Consider the following 27,272-nt stretch of genomic DNA (forward strand, 5'->3'; position numbering starts at 1 on the left):
TGGGACAACCCCTTGCTGCCAGCAACTTGAGATTGATAATAAAGTGGGGAATCACTTGGGCACAGAAAGGGTTACTAACTGCACAATGCTGTGAAGCTTATTGTAGTAGTAGTAGTAGTAGCAGCAGCAGCAGCAGCGTGTACACAAGAGGCTTCTGGATCCATCAATGGCCCATGTAGTCCAGCATTCTGTTCTTGCTGTAGCCAGCCAGATGCCCATGGGAAGCCTGCAAGCAGGACCTGCGCCAGTGGCACTCTCCCTACCTGGGATTCTGAGCAACTGGCCTGGAGAAGCATGCTGCCTACAACAGTGGAGGAAAAACATAGGGTATGTCCTCATGGCTAGCAGCCATGAATAGCCATGTCCTTCCTGAATTATCTAATCCTTTTTTAAATCCATCCAGTTTGGTGGCCATCTGTGCCTCTTGGCACTACAGCCTTCTTTCTGAGGAGAGGCAACCAGAACGGTGTGCAACACTCCAAGTGGAGTCACATCGTACATTTGTGTAACGGCATTATGAGTTTGGGGCATATAGGGTGTTAGGGGAGTGTTAGTACCTCTGATGGGGGACACGACATGCTCCTTCTTGGGGTGTTTTTCTGCCATTGGTCCCCACCCTGCACTCAGCTCTCACCTGTGAGATGTCAGCAGCCACACACTAGCAACAGCTTCAACTGACTGGCTAAACCAGGTTAAGGGAGGTGATGAGTCTCTTCCTGATGTTTAGTTTGTTGGAGAAGCCTGCTCCAACAACTGAAGGTCGTGAGTGTGAAAAAAGGAAGCAGCAGAAGAAACGAAAGTAACGGGAGACTCAGGAAATAAAGGCGACTGCAGTCGTGTTCTGGTGCACTCAGAGAACAGCGAGTGAACTCTCCCGCTCGCACCCAGGCGGGGACTTTTATTTTCAACAGCTTTGCTTACGTAGCCATACAGACAACCAATAACACTTGAACACCTATAGGTATTTCCTGGCGGGAACAGCTCTGGAGCGTTACTGTGCCTGGTGTTTCCTGCCGCGCTTTCCTCTGACCTGCGCAGCGCTGTATTTGACAGCTCCTGCTGCGTCTCCTTCCGCCGCGCGCGGCAGGCACAGGAGGATCGGTAGGCTCATCTGCCGACAACAGCGGCTGTGCGCGGCAGCGCTGAGAGCGATCGGGCGCAATAGCGCTCCAGCATATTCCCACATTAGTTGGAATCTCCTTTCTTGTTATTTGAATCCATTGGTTCAGGTCCTACCCTCCAGAGCAGAAGCTTGGTTCATCTTCCATGTGACAACCCTTTAGATATTTGAAGGAGGCTATATCTCGTCTGTCTTCTCCAGGCTAAACATACTCAACTCCCTCAACTGTTCCTCATAAGGCTTGGTTTCCAGACCCTTATGATCATCTTGTTTGCCCTCCTCTGCACAAGTTCCAGCTTGTCAATATCCTCCTTAAATAATGCCCAGAATTGAACACAACACTCCAGGTGTGATCTGGCCAAGGCAGAATAGAGCAGGAGTATGACTTCCCTTGATCTGGACACTGTCAAGGGAGTAAGGCATTCTACCCTTGAGGTGGTGATCAGTTAACTCAGTCAGAACCACTTACGCTGAAAACTCCACATGACAATGACTATCAGTGCTCTACCATATTGGTAAATGGTTCATTAGGTAAAAGTTGACCCTTTCTCTCCCTCTTGAAGAGACGTGATTACAGTCGTCTGTAAACAGGTTCAAACTCCATCTCCTTGACCCTTCACTTGCCTATGGCAGATTTTGTAGGTGGATGAAGCCAGGAAGCAGACAGCTGACTAATCCCTAAGCCTATGAAACAGAATACCATGTTCGGTGCATAAGCTCCAATTGTCCCTATTTCATGATAACTATTACTGGTAAAGCACTGTCCTTATTTTGCTTTCTCTCAAAAGTTCCCTGAGTTTAGTGGTATTTACTCCAAAGTAAGCATCAGGGGCCGCCAACTTTAAAAAATAATAATGGTGGGGCCCAAGCAGTTCGGAAGCACGTCAAAAGTGCAAGTAGATAAATAGGTACCGCTCAGGCGGGAAGGTAAACGGTGTTTCCGTGCGCTGCTCTGGTTTGCCAGAAGTGGCTTTGTCATGCTGGTCACATGACCCGGAAGCTGTACACCGGCTCCTTCGGCCAGTAACGCGAGATGAGCGTCGCAACCCCAGAGTCGGACACGACTGGACCTAATGGTCAGGGGTCCCTTTATCTTTTTAAGTAAGCCCTGCCCCACATAATTGAACACATGATATGGTGCATGCAGTGCCCATTAATTTTTTGGGGGGGCTGGCCCCTGAAAATATTTTATGGGGGTTGGCAAAGACCCCTCAGCCACTAGGAGTTGGCTCCTATGGTATGCATGTACTGTATATGGGTTGTAGCTCAGCGACTGAGCATGTGTTCTGTATGCCCAATACCCAGCATCTCCAGGTAAGGCTGAGAAAAACTTCCACTGAGTATGATGGAGAGCTGCCGTCAGTCACTGTAGATAATACTGAGCTTGATGGTCCTGCTACTTATGTTCAAGACTGAAGCCAGGACTACTTGTCCTGGGATGAAAGAGGCAAGGCAACCTCTCTGGTTTTTCTCTTTTGTTGTTGCTGCAATCCGATGCACACATACTTCTAGGATCAGGCTGCGAGCAGTTATGCTATTTTTTAGTGGGGAACAGGGATACCCGATTCCTTGGTGCCAGATTTCTCCCTCTAGATTGTTGGGTGCAGGGATTTAATTAGAACTTTGAGAATTAAGGTGAGCTGACAGGCTGAGCTTGTTTTTCTGCCAGGCAGAGCAGCAAAGTGAGATGAAGGCCCTACCACTAATACATTGAATAATAATAATAATAATAATAATAATAATAATAATAATAATAATTTTATTATTTATACCCCATGCATCTGGCTGGGCTTCCCCAGCCACTCTGGGAAGCTTCCAGCAAAATATCAAAAATAATGAAATGTCAAACATTAAAAACTTCCCGATACAGGTCTGCCTTCAAGCAAAAGACCCTACTGGTAACTGAGGGGGTGGTTGCCTGGGCAAAGCTGGTGTGATGCCACACAGAAAAAAGTTGTCCTTTTTCACAGAGGTTTTTGGCAAGGTATTCTGGGAACAAGGAAGAAGAAATTAGGCAGAAGCCCATACAGGGATTCAAAGGCAGCAGTTCTGGCTTTTATTATATATTTTGTGTTCTAACTTTTTGTTTTTATGTTGTGAACCGCCCTGTGATCTTAGGGTGAAGGGCGGTACTGTATACAAATTTAATAAATAATAATACAAAGCTAATAATGAGAATCAGTGCTTTGGGGGTACGCAGGAGTATGCATAGCCCTAAACATTTTGTGTATCTTTGTACTTTTGTCCATTTACTGTATTTTCCCCAACTTTTAACTATAAAATTGTGATTTTATTGAGTCAAAATGAGAGTACCCCTAAACATTTTTTAGAAAAAAAGCACCGATAATGATGCTGGCTGGCTAGAGCAGACTGTTACAGAGATACGGGGATGGTGTTTAGGATGCCTCTGAATCAAATGCTACGGTGCTGGGAAGGACAAGCCCCTCTTGAGATGAAGGCTTCAGGTGAATAAAAGACTGCAGTTTTCAGTCTCTGCTGTGCCTTGATTTTCTAATGAAAACACAACCCTGGGTGAGTGCCTGGAACCCCCTGGAATATTGCTGCTGCTCAGCAGAGTTTGGGGGGTAGTGTGTAAAATTACTATACATTCTAAGGTTGTGTAAAGAAAAATGTTTATACCCTACTCAGTACAGGACTGGCCATCACAGTGTATGTCAGTATTTTTAAAACAGGGCCTCAGCCTGCCTGGTGTCCCCTCACTTGCCTGCCCTGTCTACAGGTTGTGCCAGATTTTTCCAAGTGGGCTATTGCTAGCACCAACAATAACTCCTTGCACAAGGAGGAAGAAAGGAAAGTTTCCCTTAGGAGAAAGTATACCTTAAGGCAGCATACAAATAAGTAACAAAAATAAATAATTGCTATCAATTACAGTATAATGAATTGAGATGTTTCTTTTGATTTTATCATTTTATCTTTTTGTAAACTGCTTTGTGGTTTTTAACAATCAAGCAGTGTTTAAATTTTATGAAATAAATAAATATGGTTGGGAGAGGGTGGAGGAAGGAGATGCTGTGTTGCTCCTCCCATCCTCCCTGAACCACACTTTCCCCCTGTAGGGAACATGTTGGCTAAACAGATCCCTGAAGCCAGCAGGACTGGTAACCTTCTCACTGGCTGATGAGCAGAGGGTTCAATCCTGGTCAGTCTGACTGTGTGTTTTCCCCTGCTGGGATCAGATGCACAAAGTCAAAGCTCCTTCTTCCCACTGAACCCCCAGCACACCCACATCCCAACAGCCCTGGATCATTCTGGGAGGCCCAATCATGAGTGATCTGCTGCTGTTTCCATCCAACTCTGCCAAATTGGCTCAAGATTCAGACTGGCTGAATTTGATGCACAGCCCTAGTAAAAATACTTTGAGTGGCACCTGGGGTGAAAAGGGGGGGGATATAAAAGAAAAGCCTTCTCCAGTTAGAGCCTCTAGATCAGATGATTCCCCCCCCCCCACATTCAGTTTTTTATTCATTAATATTTGTAATAACAAATATTTCTACAAAGGGGGGAGACTGCACAGCACAAGACAGAATTCCAGCCCTGAAAATGTGGCAGGTTGATAGGAAGAGATCATTCTGGCACTCGAGAGTTTGATGCAAGATACAGTGTTGTGCCAGTAAGATTTAGAGCTGCTTCTCTTTAAAGGCCGAGCTTGGTCCTCCTCCAGTGTCTCCTTTTGGAGTTGTACCTGATTTTATTGCCAGTTTTCATGCGGATCCATTGCGGGATGGGCCGGTTCTGCTTCTGCTTCTTAGCGAGCAACTGCTTGACCTTGAACGTCTTGTGAGAAGACATACTCAAGCTCCACCAAACACTCATCACAATGGCAACAAATGAAAAGAGCTCTAGATCAGATGATTCAGCCTAAAATGGGAAGAAAGCCAAGCTATGTAACTCCTCACCACGAGGAAAACATGGTAGCAAAAGATCTAGCGATTTCAAAAATTGGATTAGATCTCAGTAGAAAGTGACCTTGATTGCCAACTGATTATGCCAAACTCCGTCTCCATCTCGTGACTCAGCGATTTTCTGCTGCTCCAAGTGAGTCCTGGAGTTCAGAAATTTTTATTGGCCCTGGGGTAGTTTAACCGTGTGGGAGCAGGTGGAGAAGGGGTTTAGCTCAAGTGGCAAAGCACATGCATAAGACCCCCAGGCTCATTTCCTGACATCTTTGGTTAAGAGCAGCAGAGCCTCAGGGAGCATGGTTGGGAGAGGCCTCCCCCAAGGACCCCGGAAAGATCTGTCAACGGTTGGGGCTTGGCACAAGGCACCTTCTTATTGGCGGAGGCTGTAACTCAGTGGTTACAGAGGACACACTTTGTGCACAGTGGGCTCCGTAATCTGCTGCTGGTCAACAGTGTGGCGGCGGCGGCTTCTGCAGCCATCCAAACGTCGTTTTGATTCCCAACCAGGACTGGCCCAAAACACTTCAGCACCTGAGGTGAACCACAAAATGGTGCTCCTACCCTCCCTGCCAGGGAAGAAGGGGTGAGCGATGATCTAGATCAGGAACACAGGTGCGGGGTGGGGATAGAGGTCCACATTGGGACCTGCCGCCCCATGGATTCTGCCACCAGAGGCAGTCGCCTCACCTTGCCTCATGGGTGGGCCGGCCCTGCTCCCAACTCCCACCTGTCCCTGCCCACTGGGCATGGTTGGCTGGACCTGGGAGAGTCCGGCGACGCCAGAAGGACTACGGGATCCTCGTCCCTGGGGAGACCAGGGGCGTGTGGCGTGGAGGTGGGCGCAGGATGCGGCCGTGGGGGCTTCGGGCACCCGGCGACCTTTGTTTCCCATCCGCGGAAGCTCCTCGCTTCCCCTCACTGAGGTCGAGCCGGCACCTTCGCCAGGCAAGCTGAGGGCCAGAGGCTGCCCTGTTCTGCTTTTGGGTCGCCTGCGGATCCGAGTGGCGCGTGAGGGGGGGAAATCATACAAAATGGCAACTCGGAAGCTTTTCTGCGGGATGGAGGTTGGCTGAGAACCAGACCTCTGGTCCCAGTGACTGACATGCGCCTCGCCCAATCACTTTCCCCGCCACGGAGTGGCCCGCGGAGCACTGGAAAGGCAGGTGGACCGTTACACGTTGACCTTACAACTAACAGGCACACCTTGCTTCCAATCGATACGCCCTGTTTTGAGGCGGGGGAGTCTGTCTTCCCTGACGGGAGACCACAACTTGAAAGGGGGGAAGGTGGTAACGAAAGGGAGGCCCAAGCCAATCGAACGCCGCCAAGAGGAGCACGGCATGATTGACACGCGCTCTGCACAATCAGGCTTAAGGGTATCTCGACTGACTGCACTTCTGTCCATTCAGATAGCAAGGTTCCAGGACAGTATTTGATTGACAGGCGAGCGGCCTAGTAAGACCGAGGCACTTTCAGGAAGCGAGCGTACAAGCCTAAAGGTGGTGGGCGGGCAGTCTAAACCGCCTCGACGTGTACTCTCAAAGCATCTTGGTGGTGGGAGGGTGAGGTAGCGCCTGACGAAGGCGCAGAGTGACAGGTTCCGCGTCGAATGGCGCTGGGCCATTAGACATATATGGCCAATGGGAACAGGGGAAAGGATTGGTGAGGGCATTGCGGTGGCTGCGGGTTAGGTAGGGTGTGAGAAGTTAGTGGCGCTGCTGCTGTGAGGGGACGGAGACGGCGTTTCCCCCTCCCCTCCTCCCACGGGCTTAAGCTTGGATCGGCGCGCGATGCTCACGGACGGCACGGCCGCCCCGACCCCCGCCGGCGATGAGGAGATAGACTCGGTGACGCCCCGCGCTGCCCCGGCCGCCATCGTCGAGGCCTCCACGGCCGGGCCTAACCCGCTGGGCTTGCGGGCCGTGCGCCTCTTCGGCGAGGCCGGGCCCTGTGGGCCGGCAGGGCCGGCGACAACTTCGGGGGAGGCCGGGGCCGCCGCCGCCGCCGCCCTCGACTTTAAACTGGCGGCCGCTGTGCTGAGAAGCGGGGGCGGCGGTGGGTCCGGCAGCGACGAGGACGAGGTGTCTGAGGTGAGAGGCAGGGAGAGGTAGGCCTTCGCTCCCGCCAGGCTGGAGCAGCAGGAGGAGGAGGGGCCGGAGGGTGCCGTCTCGAACGGAGCTCCCTCCCGCGCTTGGGTACCAGCCCCGCCCGTCAGGTTTCAGAAGCCTCCCTTGCAGGCCGGCCCCGGAATAAAGGAGGGTGGAGACCCACCCAGATGCGCGGCGGCGCCCCCCACTCACGCCTGCCTGCCTCCCCCCCCCCGGTTTTAATGTAAGCAGTGCCCCCCTTTCTTTGTTCATTGTGAGATAAAACAACTAAAGCGAAGACAAAACATCGAGAATGTCCCGTCTCGATGCGCCCCCCCCCCCTCCGCCGCTCCGTACCTGCTTTTGGGTCCGGATGATGGCGGAAGCGCTCTTCTGCTGCGCCGTCCTCCCTGCCCTCTCGCCCGCCCGTGGCCTGCAAAGAGTAATTTTATTATAGAAAGTGCTGCTGCCTTACTAAGTGTCTCCTCAAGGCTCGCTTTGAGAGATCGGTGGGAATAGTAAATCGCATTTCAAATGCTTCCATCCGTTTTTGGGGACGACAAGCGTGTTTGGTTCTCGTAGTTCTGCTGTGGTAGGTGGACTGTGGTGCTTATTCCAGGTGTGCGTTTTGCTGGCACAAATGTCTGCATTGCATCTGCACAGTAAATAAGACAAAACTTGAGTATATTTCAGATCTCCATACAAAATTCCTGGAAGTTTAGTGAAGTCACAATGTGGTTTGTCCCATTTACACTTAAATGTGTTCTAGTAGCAATGGAGGGTTATAAGCAAATTGCTTTTCTCCTTCAGTTGCAATATATTATTTCTGCTTTCTAACACAATGATTCATGTGAAAGAAAGTATATTTGACTCCATCGTTTACAGTAAGTTTTGAAATATTCACTTGCTACATTGCCTCTGGTGAAAAAGAATTTTTTTCAGGCATCTGAGAGAAATGTGGACTTCCAAAAATGCTTGTTTAACTTCTAAAGATTGGTCAGAAAGTCCCTGTGGGTGATGGAAAGAAATATACTGTTTTTAGTATCTGGGTACATCAGTTGTAATTTCTTGAATTGTTTACTTTTTTTCTTTGGAAACTATTTTTTCAACCTTTTCACAACATTATTTTGTAGGAGTTTACTCAATATGCTTTTAAAATAAAAGATGCTTTTAAATAGCATAAAATAAGTGATTTTAATAATAGCTGTGACAAGTGCAAAGTGGTTCTGAAGGCACCTCTGCATAGTTTACAGGATGCGACTTGAATTTTAAAGACCAATTTTCAATAAAAAATAGGTTTTTAGCGCTCATAATTGGAGAATTTGTGTGTGGAGGGGGGATCTTCAGATCATTTTTGCCCGGGGACTTGGGGCATGTGGTATTTAAACACTTTGAAAAGATGAATCATAACTCCAAGAGTTTAGTTTAACTAGTGGTTGAAGCAAAGGGAGGGAGGATGTAATGGAGAAATTTGGTTTCTTTAATTTCAAGTACAAGCTTTTCATTCCCTTACGTGCGCTGCTGTTCATGGCTGTCACTCAGTATTCCTCTGTTCTTTGCAAATTCCCATTCTGTTTCAGCATTTCTGTCATCAGGGAAGACTTCTGACATTAACTTGTCTTCCTCAAAAGTTCATTTTGTTGCTGTCCAAACAGCACCCATGCATGGATTAGGGAGTTTGAGGGAGTTAATTGGGCCTCACCATTGTCCTGTGTCTATTGAGGGCAAAATGAGATGCAACTATGGCAGACTTGTTTGTTTAGACTTGGATCTGGGCAGTTGTAAACTGGGGCGCAAAACTGGCTTTTAGAGCAAAAGAGAAAAGAAGGTAAGAACTAAATAGTTTTTGTGCCTGCCTTTTCCTTTCACCCTTCACCAGGCACTTTTCTCCCCATCTTCCAGTCTTGAAGTTTGGCTGAGGTGGAGAACTAAGGCAGCAAACCCTGGATAGGTAAATCATGGGTGGGGGAAAGTTCAGAACCTCCATCCAACCTGTGTTCCCTATTTTGGTCTATAACCTGGACCCCGTGCTGTTTATGTGATTTGGCTCCTCTAAGCAGGTTTGCTGCCATCACATCTACTTTAGCAATGAAAGTATGTCCTAGAACACAATCAGCAGTCCAGCTGCTTTCCAAAGAAATTTCATCTGTTACTGATAATCTTACTGAATAAGCTCTAATGAACTTTTCCCAAAGAGCCCAGGGTTTCTCAACATAGTTAGAAAACCATTGCTTTAATATGTGTTCATTTATTCTCTAGTTTTGGCCACAACCCATTCCATCTCCTATCAAGATTGTACACAACTCCTTATTTTCAGTAATAAATAATTGGGCAATAAGAAACGTATTTATAAATTGGAATTCTCATAGATTATGCTGATCAAACTAGGATAGAAGTTTTGTAAAATTAGCTTTTACATGCAAATAATTAACTGCACCACATACTTCTATGTCCTTCTATTGAACAGTATGTTCAGTAGAAGGATTTCTATAGATTTATGGCCAGAAAACCTTATCTGGTTGTGAGGTTTTGCAAGTGGAAAAACATTTTCCAGTATTTGGTAGAAAACCTAATTCTCATATAGTTCAAAAGCCTGCTATTACATGTTGTGGAGAAAATAAATTACTGAAGCATGATGAAGAATGGCCTGAATTGGTCATATGGCAGTTTTAAGAATGTCAGTTGTACTAAATCAAAGGGAAATAAAAAATTAAGGCATTTTTCCTTTGCAGTCTTGTGAGCAGTTGGTTTTGGAAGTAAAGAAAAGAGCAGAAATTCATTATTTGAAATGTATTTCAGAAAATTGTATTTACAGTATATGGAACAGATAAGTAATTTAAAGGGGAAGTAAATTTGTGTTATGAGGGGGAAATAGGTACTATAGTCAGGGAAGATTTGACTATCATGATTATAGAACTGAAATATCTGTCGGGAAGGGTAGAAGGTAATGTGTAGTGTGAGGATGGGTGGTTCTCCCTGTCAGTGGAGACCTGGATTCATAGTGTCAGGGATAGGAGGTTGCAGTGTATTATTTATGGGTGAAGAGAAACCATTCACTTGCATGGGAGAACATTAATGTGCACTTGAAAATACATTTGGGGTCAATACAGGTTCTGGCCCTGCTCCACTTGCTGCCTCCTAACTTTTCATTGGCTCCCAAAGATATCTGGGGAAAATGGGATCTTTCTATAATCTGCAAGTGAAGAGTAGAATAGTGCTGCAATCTGAAACTTGTTTACCTTTGAGTAAGCCCCATTTAATTCAGTGGGACTACTGAGTTGGCATGGTTAGGATTGCACAGCAATTACTGGCATATTTATACCTTAATCTAAGACGGTTAAGAAAAGAATAGATGTGTTACAGTTGTGCTGTACTTTCTGTAAATGTCCATTGTACATTTACAGTTGGAATTCTGAAGTAATACCCTTGGTCTTTGCCTATAGTCTGGCTTGTGTGATCATATGAGGCTTTATAAACCCTGGTTTATGAAGCCAGGAATGAGCATCAGCGCCAAGTGCTCTTCACCTCCTTCTGTTGTGTGCCACCTCTGGTGTGACGATCCTCACTTGCATTAAGTTGGAGCTCCTTATTAAATCAGGAAAATAAGCTAGGATCACAGTAGTCATCCTGGTAGACTACAATATAGAGACAAGGGCAAACTGAAAAGGTATTCTAGTCTTCTGAGGCTCCCGCTTGTTAGATGCTTTGCTGCAATTGGTCTTCTCCCCATATTCATTGTTTTAAAATGTATGAGAGTTTCATTCTCTGGTATTGGTCTGTTTAGTTCAGATGTAAATCACATTCTTACATTTCTAGCCTGATTCAGCTAACAATGCAGTGACTTTTGGCTGGGGATTCAGCTACCCTTGGATACTCATAGCTTTGGGGGTGTACTCACCCAACTTCATTTGATGAAAAAAGCCTACAATCATTTATTAATGGACCTAACTACTGTACTATTATTCATACCTGTATTTTAAAGGCTAGACAGCTGGAGTGCACTCAGTGCAAGGGTTGCCATTTGAAGTCTTTGTGGTGGCTACAGCAAGTGCAGAACATAGTACAGTAACATTGGTCCTTGTAGCAGGAGGTAGCTGGGAGCAGGATATGATTGGCTCTTTTGCATTCTGGGTACAATTCAAGTTGCTATGTTTGACTTATAAATCACTTAATGCCCCTGGGCCCCTCACATGCTTGAAAATAGTTGCAAAATACCTTTACAGCAATTTTATTAGGCTGGAAATAAGTTTGGAGATTTCAAAATTAATTTAGATATTTCCCTGTATCAAGGCATAATAATCAAGGCATTGACTGATAAGACATTTCCCCTCAGTCACCAGCTAGAATAGCTTTAACTACCAATAGCAATTTTTCAGTTTTATAGATAGGCTGCTTGAAATATCCTTATGAGCTGAAGAAAAGGCATCATCATGACCCAAGAACTTACTTTACCAGCCAGTAAGGACTAACTGTGTTTGTGTTCTTGTAACAATTGATCCTTTTATATATACTACATTAACAATGTTATTTTCCTTAAATCGAATAGCACCACATGCCATTGAAAATAAGTTTTTTTAAAAGGCTTTTGCTGATCAAGTAGATTTTGGCCTATTTAATACACAACTACAGCTCCAGAATTGTTGAAAAAGTTGCTTCCATCCTGTATCTTGAGAATAAATTACCCTATCCTGGTGAATAAAACTTTACAGCATTTCAGTGACGATAGTTTTCTTGAAAATTCTGAATTGAAAATGTCTTTAGTGCCCAATTGGCATCTGACTTAACATGCTTGATTTGGACTAAAATACTACAGAAATCTAATGGTTTTTTTTTAAAAAAAAACAACGCACAACCAAAGCATTGGAACTGAAATGTTTAATTAGGTGCCAGGATTCAATAAAGGGCTCATAATGTAATTTAAATGTTTTATTCAAGCATATTCAAAGCTTTACTTGGAAAACATTTCTGTTGGAATAATTGTAAATATTAACACATGACAACTCATACTCACTCTTATTTATATTGTGTATATTTTAAGAAAAGAAGCAAGGCCTGTTAATGTAATTTATTTAAATAGTTAACATAATTGTAAATTTCAGTACACTCGGAGAGCTATGCATTTATATCAGGGTGGATTCGATTTAAATCACTAGTCAGTAAGACTTGATTTAAATCATTTTTTTACAGAAAGACTATTCTTGCTGGTATAATCTTAATATTTACAACCAGATGAAGGTCTCATTTTTGGAATAATACATTTTCAGAATAGTTTTTAGAGTTATATTAAAAAATCACTGATTTGGTTATACTGTTAGAAATACAAAGACAGGTAATTATGAAATTATTATTTATATTTAGACAACTTTTCTGCTGTACTTTATTGGAAGGAGAAAAATAATCATTTCCTTAGTAAAAATTTAAACAATTTATTTAACTGAAACAATAACATGGCATATGTATCCATGTTTGTTAACTGATGTGGTTAAACGTTTTAAAAAACAAACAAACAGACTGAGTTTTAGCACACATGAAAAACTTAAAACAAATCCTTATTTCCTGATGAGTAGGCTTTGGAGTATAATGTAACTCATGGGTAGGCAAACTAAGGCCCGGGGGCCGGATCTGGCCCAATCGCCTTCTCAATCCGGCCTGCGGACAGTCCAGGAATCAGCGTGTTTTTACATGAATAGAATGTGTCCTTTTATTTAAAATGCATCTCTGGGTTATTTGTGGGGCATAGGAATTCGTTCATTCCCCCCCCCAAAAAAATATAGTCTGGCCCCCCACAAGGTCTGAGGGACAGTGGACCGGCCCCCTGCTGAAAATGTTTGCTGACCCCTGATGTAACTTAAATAGAAAAGTATCTTTAGAAAGATTTTTCCTCCAAAAGCATTTTATTTTAAAAATCCGATTTAAATAAAAAAAATCTTTTTTCTATTTTATTTTAAAAATCATTGATTTTTATCCGCCCTGATTTATATTAAGTATGTATGCTTTCTTGGGATAGTTGTCTGAAAAATGCTAATTACTGCGTGCCCACTTCTCTATTGTATCCATTCATCATGTCAGATTATGGTACTTTAATGAAAATGTTTATTAAGAAATATGCATTTTTCTGAAATCCTCATCATCACTGCAAATAGCTTTTTGAATCAAATCGTTGTAATAGTTTCAAAGCAAAATTGTTGTCGGCCTTCTCTTGATAAAACTTCATCAAAACGTTACAAAATATTTTTCAAGTCTTTAAAACTCAGAAGTTACACTTGACCAGTGCTGAATCCTGTTAGAACTTTTGCACACATAATAATTTTTTACTTATTTATATACTCCATAATTTTTTTACCTCGCTTGACTGAAAAACAAACAAACTTCAAAAGGATAAAACGATAAAATCAAGAAATAAAACCACAACCATATTTTAAAACATACAAAAGCTAAAATACTCAATCTATTCTAACTTCATCTCAGTGTTACATCAACCCAACTGGTTAAAAATCTTAGAGAATCCTGGCTACCTTTTGCTGCCAAAGTAATGCTTAATGATATTTAGGGCCAGCAGGGCAAGGGGGGGAGGTACCATTTGTTAACCAGGGGAAGCAGAGAGGTAGTCACAGTACAGCTGCACATACTTAGAAGATCCTTATATTTATTTGTTGCCGTGATTCATTTTGTAATTTATTTTGTATTTTAGGCATGTCTGTTCTAATATTAGAATGAGAGGTAGACTTTCTTGCTCTAATGTAGAGGTTTTCAGCGTTTTTGCATCCACATCTCCCTTGACCAACCACATTCTTTCTGCAGCTCCCCTGTGAGATACAGGGGAATCACCACTTAAAAGCCAGTTCCATTCCATCGCTGGGATGCCCCCTCTCCATCCTTACTTGGTTTTGAAGGTTGCTGAGGAGCTCTTGTCTTGCTGTGTTCTAAGCCCATCTGGCTTCACTGGAAATCAAAGACACCATCAGTCATAGCCATCAGTTTCAATGGGCTGACACTGAGTAAGATTAACACTGGCTACAACCCAATATAAAAGGGTATTCTACTCAGGGAAGACCCATTGGAGGTCAGTGACTCCCCTGAGTCAGCCCTACCCATCCATTTCAGTAGGTCTCCTCTTGGATACTATTATTATTTCTATTGCAGTTTATTGCCCATCTATTACCCACCTATTTCAGTGGGTTTCCTCTTGAGCAGGACTCAACACTGCCAGCAACCCAGTAATGATTATGAGGAGGATAAAGATAGGCTTTGCCTAGCAAATTACTACTCAAGAGCAGAACGCACTGGGGTCAGCAGGTCGAGGCTGCCCCACTATCTTCCAATGGGTCTACTGCCAAGTAGGGCTTACACTGGCTGCAGCCCTGGCAGGAAGGAGTTACCTTGCCGGGTTCAACCATTGCCTCTCTTGCCACACTGGCCCCATCAACCATCTGCTTCCCTCCTCTCCTGCTTACAGGCTTCCCTCACACACACCCTTCAGCAGCTGGAATCAGAGATGTGCTAGAGAGGTACACACTTGGGCAGCACTCTTTCGAAAGTGACCGGCTTCACATAGCACAGTCATACATGAAAAAGTAAAGAAGTACATCTCATTTGTCTGTTTGAGTAGGGAGTTTCCAGCTTTGTGTTGGAAGCTATGTGTTTTTTCCCCCATCAAAGGAGGGACGGGGGATGGGACCGCTTGCTGCGTCCCTGGCCATCATTCAAGTCACCTCAGGGTGCCATGGCACACTGGTTGAAAACCTAGGCTAATGAATAGGAAGAGTTACCTGGCAGATTATACCAAAAACATGATGATGCTTTTGGTATTGATATAAAATATTTGTCACTGCCATGCCAGTCTTAACTTCAAAGTATCATAGAATTGCATAGTTGGAAGGGACTCAAAACTATGTACGCCTGGTATCCTTAAACAATAATAGGAAACCATTACATGATTCTCTAATGTTTTAAAGAACTTAATTTGTTTACCATCTTTTCCAATGAAGAGTTCTGAACAACTTTCAAGCTTTTCACGCTATTTTGTGACACTTTGGTTTGCCTAATAAAGGTTTTGCACGAATATGTTTATTTGTCATTTTCATGTTCCAGGTAGCAGACCTCCTGACCAGGAAGTCATTGTACCTTACTGTGGTCCCAGTGAAATTAGTGCAGTGTGGTTGCACTCTAGAATAGCCTTTGGGAAGGAGGGAATCAATTTAGTTAAAAGGATTCTTTCCTGACATAATTCCAAATCAAACTAAAGGGTGTAGTCACACGTTACGAACTTCAAGTACAGTCGTACCTTGGTTGCTGAATGCCTTGGAACTTGTATGTTTTGGCTCCTGGATGATTGAAAACCGGAAGTGAGTATTCCAGTTTTCGAACGATTTTTGGAAGCCGAACGTCTGGCGCAGCTTCCGATTAGCTACAGGAGCTTCCTGCAGCCAATCAGAAGCCGCACTTTGGTTTCCAAATGTTTTGGAAATTGAATGGACTTCCAGAACAGATTATGTTCGACTTCCAAGGTACAACTGTATTGTGATCTGAATATTTTGGTTGCCAACACTCCTGCAGAGTTTGTGTCTTATATCTTGGAAGCCCATATTGCAGTGGAGTGGTATCTCTGAAATGCTTGATGGCGATAGCTATTCAAGTTGCCTTTTTAAAAAAAACCCAACAGCCTGATGCTAACCATTAAGCCTTTAGCCATGTTAAGACCAATTGGTCATCTACTTTCTTCAAGCCTATGCTAACTGTGTGTACAGTCATACCTCAGGTTGCAAACGCTGCTGGTTACAGTTCTTCGGGTTGCACTCGTGCTGAACCCAGAAGTACCGGAACAGGTTATTTCTGGGTTTCGGCGCATGCGCAGAAGCGCTGAATTACGAACCCGCTTGTGCGCAATAGCGGTGCTGCGGGTTGCAAACGTGCCTCCCGCATGGATCACGTTTGCAACCCACTGTATTTACTATGAGCATAACAATATGAAAGTGTCACCCAGGTGTCTTGGATGATCTGGTTGGAAGGTCTCAACATGGAGTCTGGAAGGCAGAATTCTATAGTCATTGTGTGTTTTAATTGAATATGAGGAAGGTGTTGCAGAGTTAATTGAAAGGAAAACGAACTCTTAGCTGCTACACAAAGTGATGGTGAGGGACAAGGGCTCAGGAGAATTCAAAAGATTGCCACAAAATGCTTTTTGTGACAATTTGGCTATCCCTAATAAAAATATTGCCCAACTATGGATTTTGGAGGGGTTTTTTTTAATGGACCAACATGGTTGCTTTTTTGTGCTTCAGGGAATACCAAATCTAGTTGTTTAGGACCAGAGGAAGATAAGGATCATCTTCAAGTGGCAGGAAATTAAGGCTTACATCCCTTCAGCTGCTATATTATACTATACTAATGACATGGATTGATGTACTAGGTCAGGGCCCCCAAACTACGGTCCGCGGGCCACATCCAGCCCACCAGGGTCCTGAACCCGGCATTCCCGGCAATTGCAGAACACGCTGCTGTCTAATGGGTCTCCCTGGATCTCAGCCAGCAGCAGCATGCTGCTGCAGCAAAGAACTCTGCCCAGACACCATAGGGCAGAGGCTCAGGAGGAGGCGCCTACAGAGCCCAGTCCAGTTCAGGGAAGACGACCTCCCTCTTCTTCCTTCCTTCTCCGGATTTCTCCATTCTCAATCCCAGTTACAAAACTCCTCGTTGTCCGTGTGGGGCTTGCTGGGCAAAGATCATGGTTAGATCATGGGGAAGGCGGGCAGGAAGAGGAGGAGGTGGCTTTGTTAAAATACGGGGTTTTTTGTAAGTCATTGGAGAATACGCGTCTCAAACACGAGGTGCTTTTAAGCGGCAGCTGCTTTGATTCAAGATATGTGGGTGGTTGTTCTTTTTTTAAAAAAAAACACTTGGCTGCAAAGCAAATTGCATAGCGCAGTCATAGGCAAACTCGGCCCTCCAGATGTTTTGGGACTACAACTCCCATCATCCCTAGCTAACAGGACCAGTGGTCAGGGATGATGGGAGCTGTAATCCCAAAACATCTGGAGGGCCGAGTTTGCCTATGCCTGGCATAGTGCTTCTAAGAGATCTCCCCTACCATCAGCTATGAATATGCTAGTATTGTAGGGTTAGGTTTGGGAAGGTGGAAGTGTATTGGGTTTTTTTTTTGGGGGGGGAGATGTTGAGAATCCACTTTCTGAGCCAGAACGGGTGGGAAGGGGATGCGGCTTTTGGAGGGGGCTGGCGGTTGTCCAAACAGAGTATATGGGGTTTGTTGATGTGACAGGGGCTGAACTTTTTATAAGGTGGGTGTTTATGTGAAGTGGATGGGGGTCCAGCAAAGCAGTTGTTTGGGGGCGTGAGTTCCCCCTTTTTATTAGGTCGCAAAACACAGGAGGGAGCTGAGCGGATTCTGTGCCGGGGAGACAGCTGTCGGGAGCAGCTTTGCTTTGCTTATGATATTATGGTTATGTAATCCTTACAATAACCCTGTAAGGTAGGCCAGTGTTATTTCCCACCCCCACCCCCACCCCATTGCAGACAGGAGAGGTGAAGGCTAAAGCCAAGAGAGAGAGTGGCTTGTGCAAATTCAAGCTGCCAGTGACCCGATCTTGTAGCTTAGGTTCTGCTAAGCCCTCTGCCCTGATGCAAGGTGACCTGGGAGGGGGTCAGGTTTGTGGGGTCAGATTTCACGTGGTTTGAGGAGAGAGTAGGCTCAAAGCAGGCCCATACTTCCCATTGAAATACTTATAAGTTTATGTTGATTAAAATCATTCATTTTAAATATTGTATTGTTTTTCCTGTTTTTTGTGCACAACAAATAAAACATATGCAGTGTGCATAGGAATTCGTTCATATTTTTTTCAAACTATAGTCTGGCCCCCAACAGTGTCAGAGGGACAGTGAACTGGCCCCGTGTTTAAAAAGTTTGAGGACCCCTGTACTAGGTAAAATATCAAGAATTCAGTAGGACTTAGTTCTGAGTAGACATATGTAGGGTTGTAGTCTTAATGAATAACTAGTTTACAGTTACATCTGAAGTGGCCAAATAAGGTTTGGAAAAGGTCTGGGAACTGTGGGTTGTATCCAATGCTTATCCTTCTCAGAGTAGACCCATTGAAATTAATGACTAGTAAGGTCCATTGGCTTTAGTGGGTCTACTGGGAGCATTGGATACAGCCCCATGATTTCAAATTACATAAGTACCTGTCAAATAAGGGAAGATGGGAAACTTGCTATGTAGAGAACAGAAATTGAATTTTTCAAATTGTGTTTGTCAGTAAAAACAAATTTGTCCTTGATTAAGACATTAAAACTTTTAATTCTGAACTCTATGCCAATCCAAGTCACAATTTGAAAGTAAACATAAACTTACCGGTAAGTGTTTTCCTGCTGTTCTCCATAAGAACGGTGAGCATAACTAATCTATGGCCATCCAATTATGTTTCTGAATTCTCACTATTAGGTTTTCCCAGGAGATATGCAAAAGTTCTTTAATGTTAGAACTTAGGGGAATGGAGACTTTTCTAGCCTGGGCCTTTTTCTTTTCTTTTCTGGGCTGGGCTAATTTTTACCTGCTAGATAGGCAATTTGCAACCTGCAATTTGCAACTATGATTAAATGTAAAATCAGTTAAATTGAATTTTTAAGGTGTGGTTTTTTCTTTTATAAAAAATGGCATCTCATGGCCAAGAATAGTGAGGTTTTTAAACTCCTGTACTAAAATGTACTAGCATATTGATCTGCATCAGGGTGTTCTCGGCTCTATTCTGAACATTCTTGGTATGGCTTTCTTTGTTGTTCACACAGAAACTCCCAAGTTTATTCATAAATTTTGGAGATCATTCCAACTAAAATAGGCTTAAGACTCAATGTTAATTACACCAACTTTCAATCAAATTTCAGAGAAATTGATGGGGATTTCTCTCAAGTTAATCTATTTACAATTGATATGTATAAATCCATATACAGTTTGTTTACTTTTGTATTAAATCTATATACTACTCTATGATCTATGGTTAGAGGGCAGTTTACAGCATAAAAAACTAAACTAAAAACTAGTTGAAAGCTAAATGAAGAAACCTTTGTCTATAATGGTACTTATTTACACACCTAATCCCAAATACACCCAACATCCTAAAAAGCAGAATCCTTTTTACTGCTCCTAGTTAAACATCCTTGCTAATCCTTTGAACAGAAAATCTGTGCTTGAACAGAAAACCTGTACTTGTAATGATGCACACTATAAAACAGAGGTGACAACCCTTTTTGCAGTATTTGAAATTCATGGGGTGCCAGGCACATTTCGCTACTGGCACGGGTCCAATTGCAACTACATAGATATTTCTAGGTGTCAGGTTGGTGACTGACATCTCCATCGAGCCAGTTGACTTGTGTGCAGCAAAATACGCACATCATATGCTTCTGTGCTGCCACACGAATCATGGATGCTGGGCATCTTAGTCCTCCATCATTGCATCAAGGAAAGTAAGTGCAGGGCTGAGTACAAATATATTTGACTGTGTTGCAGCCTTTTCACAGAATACCCAAATGAAACTCTGAGACCACAGTTTAAAAACCCATGCCTTGGTGTATAGTTAATATCATTTCCATTTTCATTCTGTTTCTCCTTCTTGCATACTAGGACAAGTGAATTATTGTACAGTCAAGCAATATAGTTTAGATTAGAGATTTTCAACCTTTTTGAGTTCATGGCTCCCTTGACCAACTACATTCTTTCTGTGGCACCCCTGTGGGACTCAGGAGCCCAGTTATGTCACCCCTTGCCTGCAGAGCTGGCAGCCTCTCACCCTTTTTCGAACACCCTACCTTGTGGAGTGTTCCCTCAGCCTCCTCTCCTTTCCCCTCTCCTTGGGAGTCTTTTGGGCAGCCACTGCTGCTTTCCCTGGTTTCTGAGCTGCCCCCACCACTCCAGAGAGAGGTGCCTCCACACACTGCCCCACAGGGGCCTGGGAAGAGGATGCCTTAGTGGCCTAACGGAGACTGGCCAAAGGTGAACGTGAGGCCAGCACCTTACCTTGGTTGGCAGCGGTGGGCACTGCCGGGCCTGCATAGCGGAAGGGCTCCCCTTCAGCACTAAGCACTCAGCTCCCAGGCAAGCCTTGCACACAGAAAGCACAAGAAAGGTCAGTGCAGCACCTGCCTGCCTGGACTCCCACTTGTCTGTCCATTCCAAAGAAAGGGCTGGTGGACTGGCTGACTGGGCTGCTTGCCTGCTTGCTTGCTTACTCCAAGGCCACCTCAGCTCCTGGCAACCAGCACCCCCTGGCCAGCCCCAGAGGCACCATTTGCCTACAGTTTGGGGCTGCTGCAACAAATAGCTGTGCAAGCCTTTGGGAGGCAGAGATGCAAGAGGGGAGGGAGGGGAGGAAAGAGGGACAGGGACAGGCCAGTGTTGCCCACAGCACCCATGACCAATCATTCATTGCACCCAGGGTGCCACAGCACACTGGTTGAAAACCACTGGTTTAGAGCATAGAATTGTAGCATTAGAAGGTATCCTTGAGCACCATCTAGTTCAGGGGTCAGCAACCTTTTTCAGCCATGGGCCGGTCCACCATGTGGTGGGCTGGAGTATATTTTGAAGGGGGAAAAATGAACCAATTCCTATGCCCCACAAATAACCCAGAGATGCATTTTAAATAAAAGCACACATTCTACTCATGTAAAAACACCAGGCAGGCCCCACAAATAACCCAGAGATGCATTTTAAATAAAAGCACACATTCTACTCATGTAAAAACATGCTGATTCCCGGACCTTCTGTGGGCTGGATTGAGACGGCGATTGGTCCGCATCCGGCCCCCGGGCCTTAGGTTGCCCTACCCCTGATCTAGTTCAACCCCCTGACAAATAGGCATTCTGTTGTGGTGACTGTAACCTAGGTTTGAGGTGCCATTTGGCGCCTAGCTTATATATCTTGAGTTTTTAACGCTCTTTTTTTGGGGGGGGTCACTCATCCTTGGCAAAACGCCCCCCCCCCCCCATGAACCACATCCTTTTGGGTGTGTTCAGAAGTCACCCCTCTCCTCCCGACATCTCGTGTTACTGGCCGAGGGAGCCGGCGTACAGCTTCCGGGTCATGTGGCCAGCATGACAAAGCCGCTTCTGGCGAACCAGAGCAGCGCACGGAAACGCCGTTTACCTTCCTACCTTCCTACTTCCACTTTGATGTGTTACCTGGTAGTAAATTCCACCTTGCTCAGTGGGACTTTCTCCCCAATAAGTGTGCATATGAATGCCACCTAAAAACCTGCATTTCCCCAACTGGTTTTCCTGGGAAATTGTCAAGCCAAAGTAGATGGTTAGTGAACTGTAGTTATGGTTAGAGTCTGAAGTAGTAGAGAGGATTCTCTCCTCTAGGGAGAACCAAATGTTGGCAGGTTCAGCAGTTATATGTGATCTAAATTTAGTCTGCAGTACAGTCTAAATTACTGTTATCTTAAAAATGGTTGTAAATGTGTTCAACTAATAGTGTGTGTTCTGAAATTTCATTCTCCAGTAACATTTGTTATCGGAAAATGCATGCATGTAGCTATCAAATATGTGGCTTTGACACAATATATCCAGTTTGGTTCTGGTTTGGAATAAATTGTTAAATAAAACAGAAGTAAGAGCCAACTTCTATGTCTTCAAACAGGTTGAGTCGTTTATTTTGGACCAAGAAGATCTGGATAACCCGGTGCTTAAAACAACATCAGAGATATTTTTGTCAAGTGCTGCAGAAGGAGCAGACCTACGAACAGTAGATCCAGAAACGCAAGCAAGACTAGAAGCCTTGCTGGAAGCAGCAGGTAGTTTTCTTTTTTCATTTTGGTAGTAGTTTTATTTGTGGGTGGTGGAAGAGAGATTGCTGTGTGCTCAGACATTAACAACTTGAAGTTGAGTTTCGGAACACAATTGAGTTTCTAGAATTGAACATTTTAAAACTTTATTTAAGGAGATGCCTAAAAGAGTTTACAAGTGCTTATGTCAAATTCAAGACATTGAGGCAATGTACTCTGCAAGGTTTTACCCAGATGCTGCTGTGTAAAACTATGTTTTACACGCACAGACTGTCTCAATTATCTGAGCTAAGTGATGAGGAATAATGCTTCAAATCACAGTGGTGATGAGTTCAGGAATCTTGATACAATGTTTAATGAAAAATGGGAGTATAAACAGGCTCTCATTCAATTTTGTATCTGAATAAGTAATTCATGGTTGGTTGTAGCAGTAAGCAAATTGAGCAGTGATAATTTAAGTTTGCAATATGCAGACAAACAGTAGACAAGAGTGGGAAGTAAAGGTAGCTCTTTTGAAAATGCATTCCAGTAACCTTAACCAGAGCATCTAGGATGTATTTCATTTGGCGCATCAACCTATACAGTATTAATGAAAGATGTTTCATGGTACATAGGACACAAATATAATCTAGGCTAGTGATTCCTGAACTTTCCTCCTATGGACCATTGGAAAATTGCTGGTGGTCTTGGTGGACCAATTAATGATTTTCCTGCCTGTTGTAGCAATTTCAATGCACTGTACTGGATAGCGAATTATTTTTAATTTTATTTCTATTCCTGTTATTTTTTATATTGCATTTTATTGTATTACATTTTACATTCCATGGAATACAAATTATAATACAATAAAATACAATAAAAGAAATAAAAAATAAAGTAAAATTGAAATATGATCATTTGATTTGGACATACCACAGACCATCTAAATGAAGTTCACAGATCACAAGTCATCCATGGATCACAGTTTGAGAACCTGATCTAAGCTGATGTCTCCAGAAAAAAATCCTGGCAGCTATATTCTGCATTAGTTGAAGTTTCTGGGCTGCCTTTAAGGGCATATTGCAGTAATCTAACTTGAAGTGGCTAGGTAACTATTAGGACCAGGCAAAGATGTTTGGGGCGGAGATGGGAGGCATGTTCAAGGGAGGATAGCTCCCACCTCCATTTTTTCTGTTTCCCCCGTGTGCCCTAACATTGGTTCCATATCCTCCTGGCAGGGGTACAGCTAGTATATTAAATCAAACTGATAAAAGGAACTATTGGGACCCTGCTGCTTCAGGGGAGTGTAGCCTCATTCAAAACATGCTGCACCCTGGCTCCTGAAGCATCAGTCCTAAAACTGCTGGCTCTTAATTTTGTATATCCTGGCTTCAGTAGATGCTTTATTCATGCACATAATCCATGGAGATGGGGGAGAAATCTAGATCACTACAAAATGTTTTGTTTTTGAAAATGGCTATGTAGTTGTCAGCGTAGATCCAGTATGGTGCATTATTGGATTAGAGAGACTGGTTAAAAGCAGTAATGTGGGATTTCTGGGGGAAATAAATTGGAAAACTGGATCTCTAATTGAAGGTTGTCACTGCTCAGTGCTGTTGTCCTAGCTACATACCCATAGCCAGTTGTTTTTGGGCTCTTGTGTCTTAAAAGGAGGAGTCATGGTTGCTCCACGTACTAGGAATTTTCCTCTTACCCTGTTACATTGTCAGGATTAAGAGGTGACTTGTCAGAAGCCTTTGCTTCTATTTCAGATTAAGCATAGTTGAGAATTAGGTCCAAATCCTAAATGGTGATTAATCAGCTATGGGTTATTGAAACAAACTTGCTTCATAAATCACGGTTTGAAGTTGGTTAGCTTCCACTAACAATAGTCAAAACTAACTGCAATTTGTCTGGGTTGAGATATCATAATAAACTGTGGTTAGTTTAAGTTTAAACTCCTCACATTCATGTTAGAGGAAGGAGGAGACATGTAAGTGGCATGTCTCTGTAACTAAACTATAGTTAGCATTATATGCAAACAGAACCATTAAGTTGTGTGTAAAAGACTTTAGAAGGAAATGATAGCCAATTTCATAATCAGTTCCTGTAACTTGAAAAATAATACTGACATAAATATTTCTAACATTCTTAAAAACATAGTATAGCACAATGTTAGAAACTCAGATATATACAGTCAGCAGAATGGAATGCCTAGTTGCCATTTTTGGGCCAGACGGCTTGAAAGTAGTATTTTTCAATATGACTTTTTGGTTCCTGAAATTCATTGATTGTGCCGATAAAATATAACAGATAGAATTCCACAGGATGTGTTGATAGTGTGTGAAAGCAGTCAAGATCCAAGGATCCTCAGGCATGCATCTCCAGATGGTGGAGATGTCAGATGCCACCCTGGGCATATTCACTTGGTTGCAAGTGGCCAATAGCCAGGTGCAAAATCCGCCTGGTGAATTTTGAATGCTTGTTTTAGCATGGTGTTTCGGCAAAAGGTATAATGAAGTATCTAGAACACTTCTTAAGTTTATCAGTTATTGATTGATTCATTTATATAGCAGCATCCGAGATACCAAGGGTTCTGTCCTTTACATTTAAATTGGCACCTAACTTTAACTTTAGGGGTTTTTTTAAAAAAAAAATCTCACTAAATTTTCATTATGTCGCCTTTAAAAAATTGAAGCATCAAATGCAGATGCCGTTGACATTTTCCCATTCTTTTTGTAGTTCAGGAACATAAGAGTTGAATTTAAGGATGCAAAAATAATTATCAAGTCCTAAAGCTAGCTTTGTCTTTTCCATGTTGTGTTTGATCTTCCTGATATAGTAGGGTCAAAGTAGCTTCTAATTTTCTAGCATGTTTGCAGCTGACAACTTTAACTAATAGTGCATGTGGCTGAAGTTTAAAATGGTGTCTCTGCATTTTTTGTGTGGTTTTCATACTAACCTGATTGATGAACGCACATTCGCTGAAGGGATTGGTAAATTGTCCACTGCCGATGGTAAAGCCTTCGCAGATCCCGAGGTGCTCCGAAGATTGACTTCTTCTGTCAGCTGTGCATTGGATGAAGCTGCTGCTGCATTGACACGGATGAGAGCAGAGAACAATCACAATGCAGGACAAGTGGACAAGTATGTATTGCATTTCTGTTCATCTGGTTTGATTCTATCTGCATTTGACCTGAAAAGCTGAGGATTGTGGATAAAGTGGCTCTTGGTATATCTAATAAAGCAATATAAACAGGCCTAGATCAGCTTCTGTCTCTGAGATTCAGAAATGTAAGCTGAATTGTGACCACTTTGGGCTTTACCCAAAGTAATATTTCAGCCATATCAATCCCTCAATGTGATTCAGAGGCAAGATTCTCTAATTGGGTTGGAGAGCTTCAGTAGCAAGATAAGGTAATGTCATGAGGCAAAATTGACATATTTCCACATGTTAATTGATGAAGTATATTCACATATGTTGCATCTATACAGTTTCATGCTAACTTAAAAATGGGATAGTTGTGAAATGAGGCAATATGGAGCACAGAGGATGAGACTTTTTAAAAAAGTAATCTTTATTTAATTTCAATAATACACAAACACACATACCAACATATAATCAACCAATAAAAGCAATAAAATTATTAAATCCCCTTATCCCACCCCCTTCACTCCCCCTCACTCGTACGTGATTTTATTTATTCGGTACCTTATGTTACCTTTTATAATCGTGTTACTACATCCTATATCCTTTTATCCTTAGTCTATATTTTCCCAAATCTCTCCTTTCCCCTGTACGCTTTACTCCAAATTATACAGAATATCAATTCCAGAATAAGATATGGACATGTATTCTTTTACTCTGTCCCATTCATTTGTTAATTCTTGATTAGAGCGACCTCTAATATTTGCTGTTATCTTTGCCATCTCTACCATCTCACACATTTTAATTCTCCATTCAGAAATTGTCGGAATTTTATCCCCTTTTCCAATTTTTTGCTAGCAACAATCTTGCCGCGGCTGTGGCATAAAGAAATACATTAATATTATTTTTAGGTACCGTATATACCCGAGTATAAGCCGACCCGAATATAAACCGAGGCACCTAATTTTCCTACAAAAAACCTGGGAAAGCTTATTGACTCAAGTATAAGCCGGTTCACCTTTGCTGCTGTGGAGGAGGAGGAGGAACGAGCAGCCCGAAAGCAGCCCTTTGGGCTGCTCCTTCTTCCTCCTTTGCCAAGTTTGCATTTATGCGAGCAGTTCAGGAATGGAACAAGCTGCCTGGGGAGAGTAAAGAACCGCCGTTCTTGTACGCTTCTTAAGGAATGGTTGACAGGGGAGAGCGGGTGGCAGCACGAGCGGAGAGAAAGGGCTTCTTTCTCGCCTCGCTCCCCTACCGCCCGTCTCACTTGAGTATAAGCCGAGGGCAGCTTTTTCAGCACAAAAAATGTGCTGAAAAACTAGGCTTATACTCAAGTATATACGGTATATCGTTCGAAATTAAGCCCAGTAGATATCCCTCTGGTTTCTTTGAAAATGTGGTTTGGAATAATTTTTTTAACTTCTTCATGTATTTCACCCCAGAATTTTTTAACCACTTTACATCCCCACCATGCATGATAAAATGTACCCACTTCTTTTTTACACTTCCAGCACAACTTAGATTGATTTTTGTACATTTTAGATAATTTTTCAGGTGTGAATGAGGATTAGACTTATATACTGATAGGAAAGGAAGGAAGTGAGGTCAGGTATTACTTCGTAGAATATTAAATGTCAAATAGTTGTCCTTGATAAAACTATACAGGGAAAACTAATTGATTGTGCGAACATTAATACTGAAATTGCTTGCATTAGATACATTCATTGCAGCAGATGAAACGTGCATTTTGGAAGGATTTGAATTTAGGCCTTCAGTGGCTGGATTTTGTTTTTTTAAGTGGCAGGTAGACTTCAAATATCCTTAACTCTTATACAGATAAATAATCTGGGCTAAAGTCAGCATAGAGATTAATCTCTCATCATGTTTTTTTAATTCATACAGTGTTCACTTTAATGACTTGAGAACTTGATAGACATTATTTTCTGTGAAATTTACTGCTTAGCCAGCAATATGGAAGACTGTATGCATCTCTTAAAGTGTTTGGCCAAAATGTTCAGAAAACCACGGTGCACATCTTAGTTGTCCCCTTTATTCAATTTTAAGATTTAAGCTTCTAAAAAAGACAAACACGTAATCTGGTGCACTTGTGACTCAGTCATCCCTCTACCTACATTAGAAATATAGGCATTATTTTGTGACTTACCAGTGCTGTCCTATGAACTGCCACAGAGCTATATAAAAACCAAGTGATGTACAGTCAAT

At 43.0% G+C, this 27,272-nt stretch overlaps 2 protein-coding genes across 11 annotated transcripts in view; one reads left to right on the plus strand and one right to left on the minus strand.

Moving 5' to 3' along the window:
• Window positions 1-4,577: 4,577 nt before the first annotated feature.
• LOC117049483 (putative 60S ribosomal protein L39-like 5) lies at window positions 4,578-4,956 on the minus strand. The gene has a single exon (XM_033154198.1). It carries the CDS (start codon window positions 4,952-4,954, stop codon window positions 4,775-4,777), a length of 180 nt encoding a protein of 59 aa, XP_033010089.1. The 5' UTR covers window positions 4,955-4,956; the 3' UTR covers window positions 4,578-4,774.
• Window positions 4,957-6,694: 1,738 nt separating this feature from the next.
• Window positions 6,695-27,272, plus strand: part of LOC117049481 (ankyrin repeat and KH domain-containing protein 1-like) — a 100,810-nt gene continuing 80,232 nt past the window's right edge. For 6 of the 10 annotated variants that reach the window (XM_033154187.1, XM_033154188.1, XM_033154189.1 and 3 more), the window contains exons 1-3: window positions 6,695-7,130; window positions 21,778-21,931; window positions 24,892-25,048. In XM_033154187.1, the coding sequence (XP_033010078.1) occupies window positions 6,831-7,130; window positions 21,778-21,931; window positions 24,892-25,048 (611 nt within the window). In that variant the 5' untranslated portion in view covers window positions 6,695-6,830. The remainder of the gene's footprint in view (window positions 7,131-21,777; window positions 21,932-24,891; window positions 25,049-27,272) is intronic. The other 4 variants (XM_033154192.1, XM_033154194.1, XM_033154197.1 and 1 more) reach the window with 2 other exon arrangements.

The sequence above is a fragment of the Lacerta agilis genome, chromosome 7 (assembly GCF_009819535.1).
Source record: "Lacerta agilis isolate rLacAgi1 chromosome 7, rLacAgi1.pri, whole genome shotgun sequence".
In the NCBI taxonomy this organism is placed as follows: Eukaryota; Metazoa; Chordata; class Lepidosauria; order Squamata; family Lacertidae; genus Lacerta; species Lacerta agilis.

Excerpts from the sequence above, each read along its gene's own strand:
- LOC117049483 (XM_033154198.1), bottom strand. The coding sequence starts at position 4,954 with ATGAGTGTTTGGTGGAGCTTGAGTATGTCTTCTCACAAGACGTTCAAG.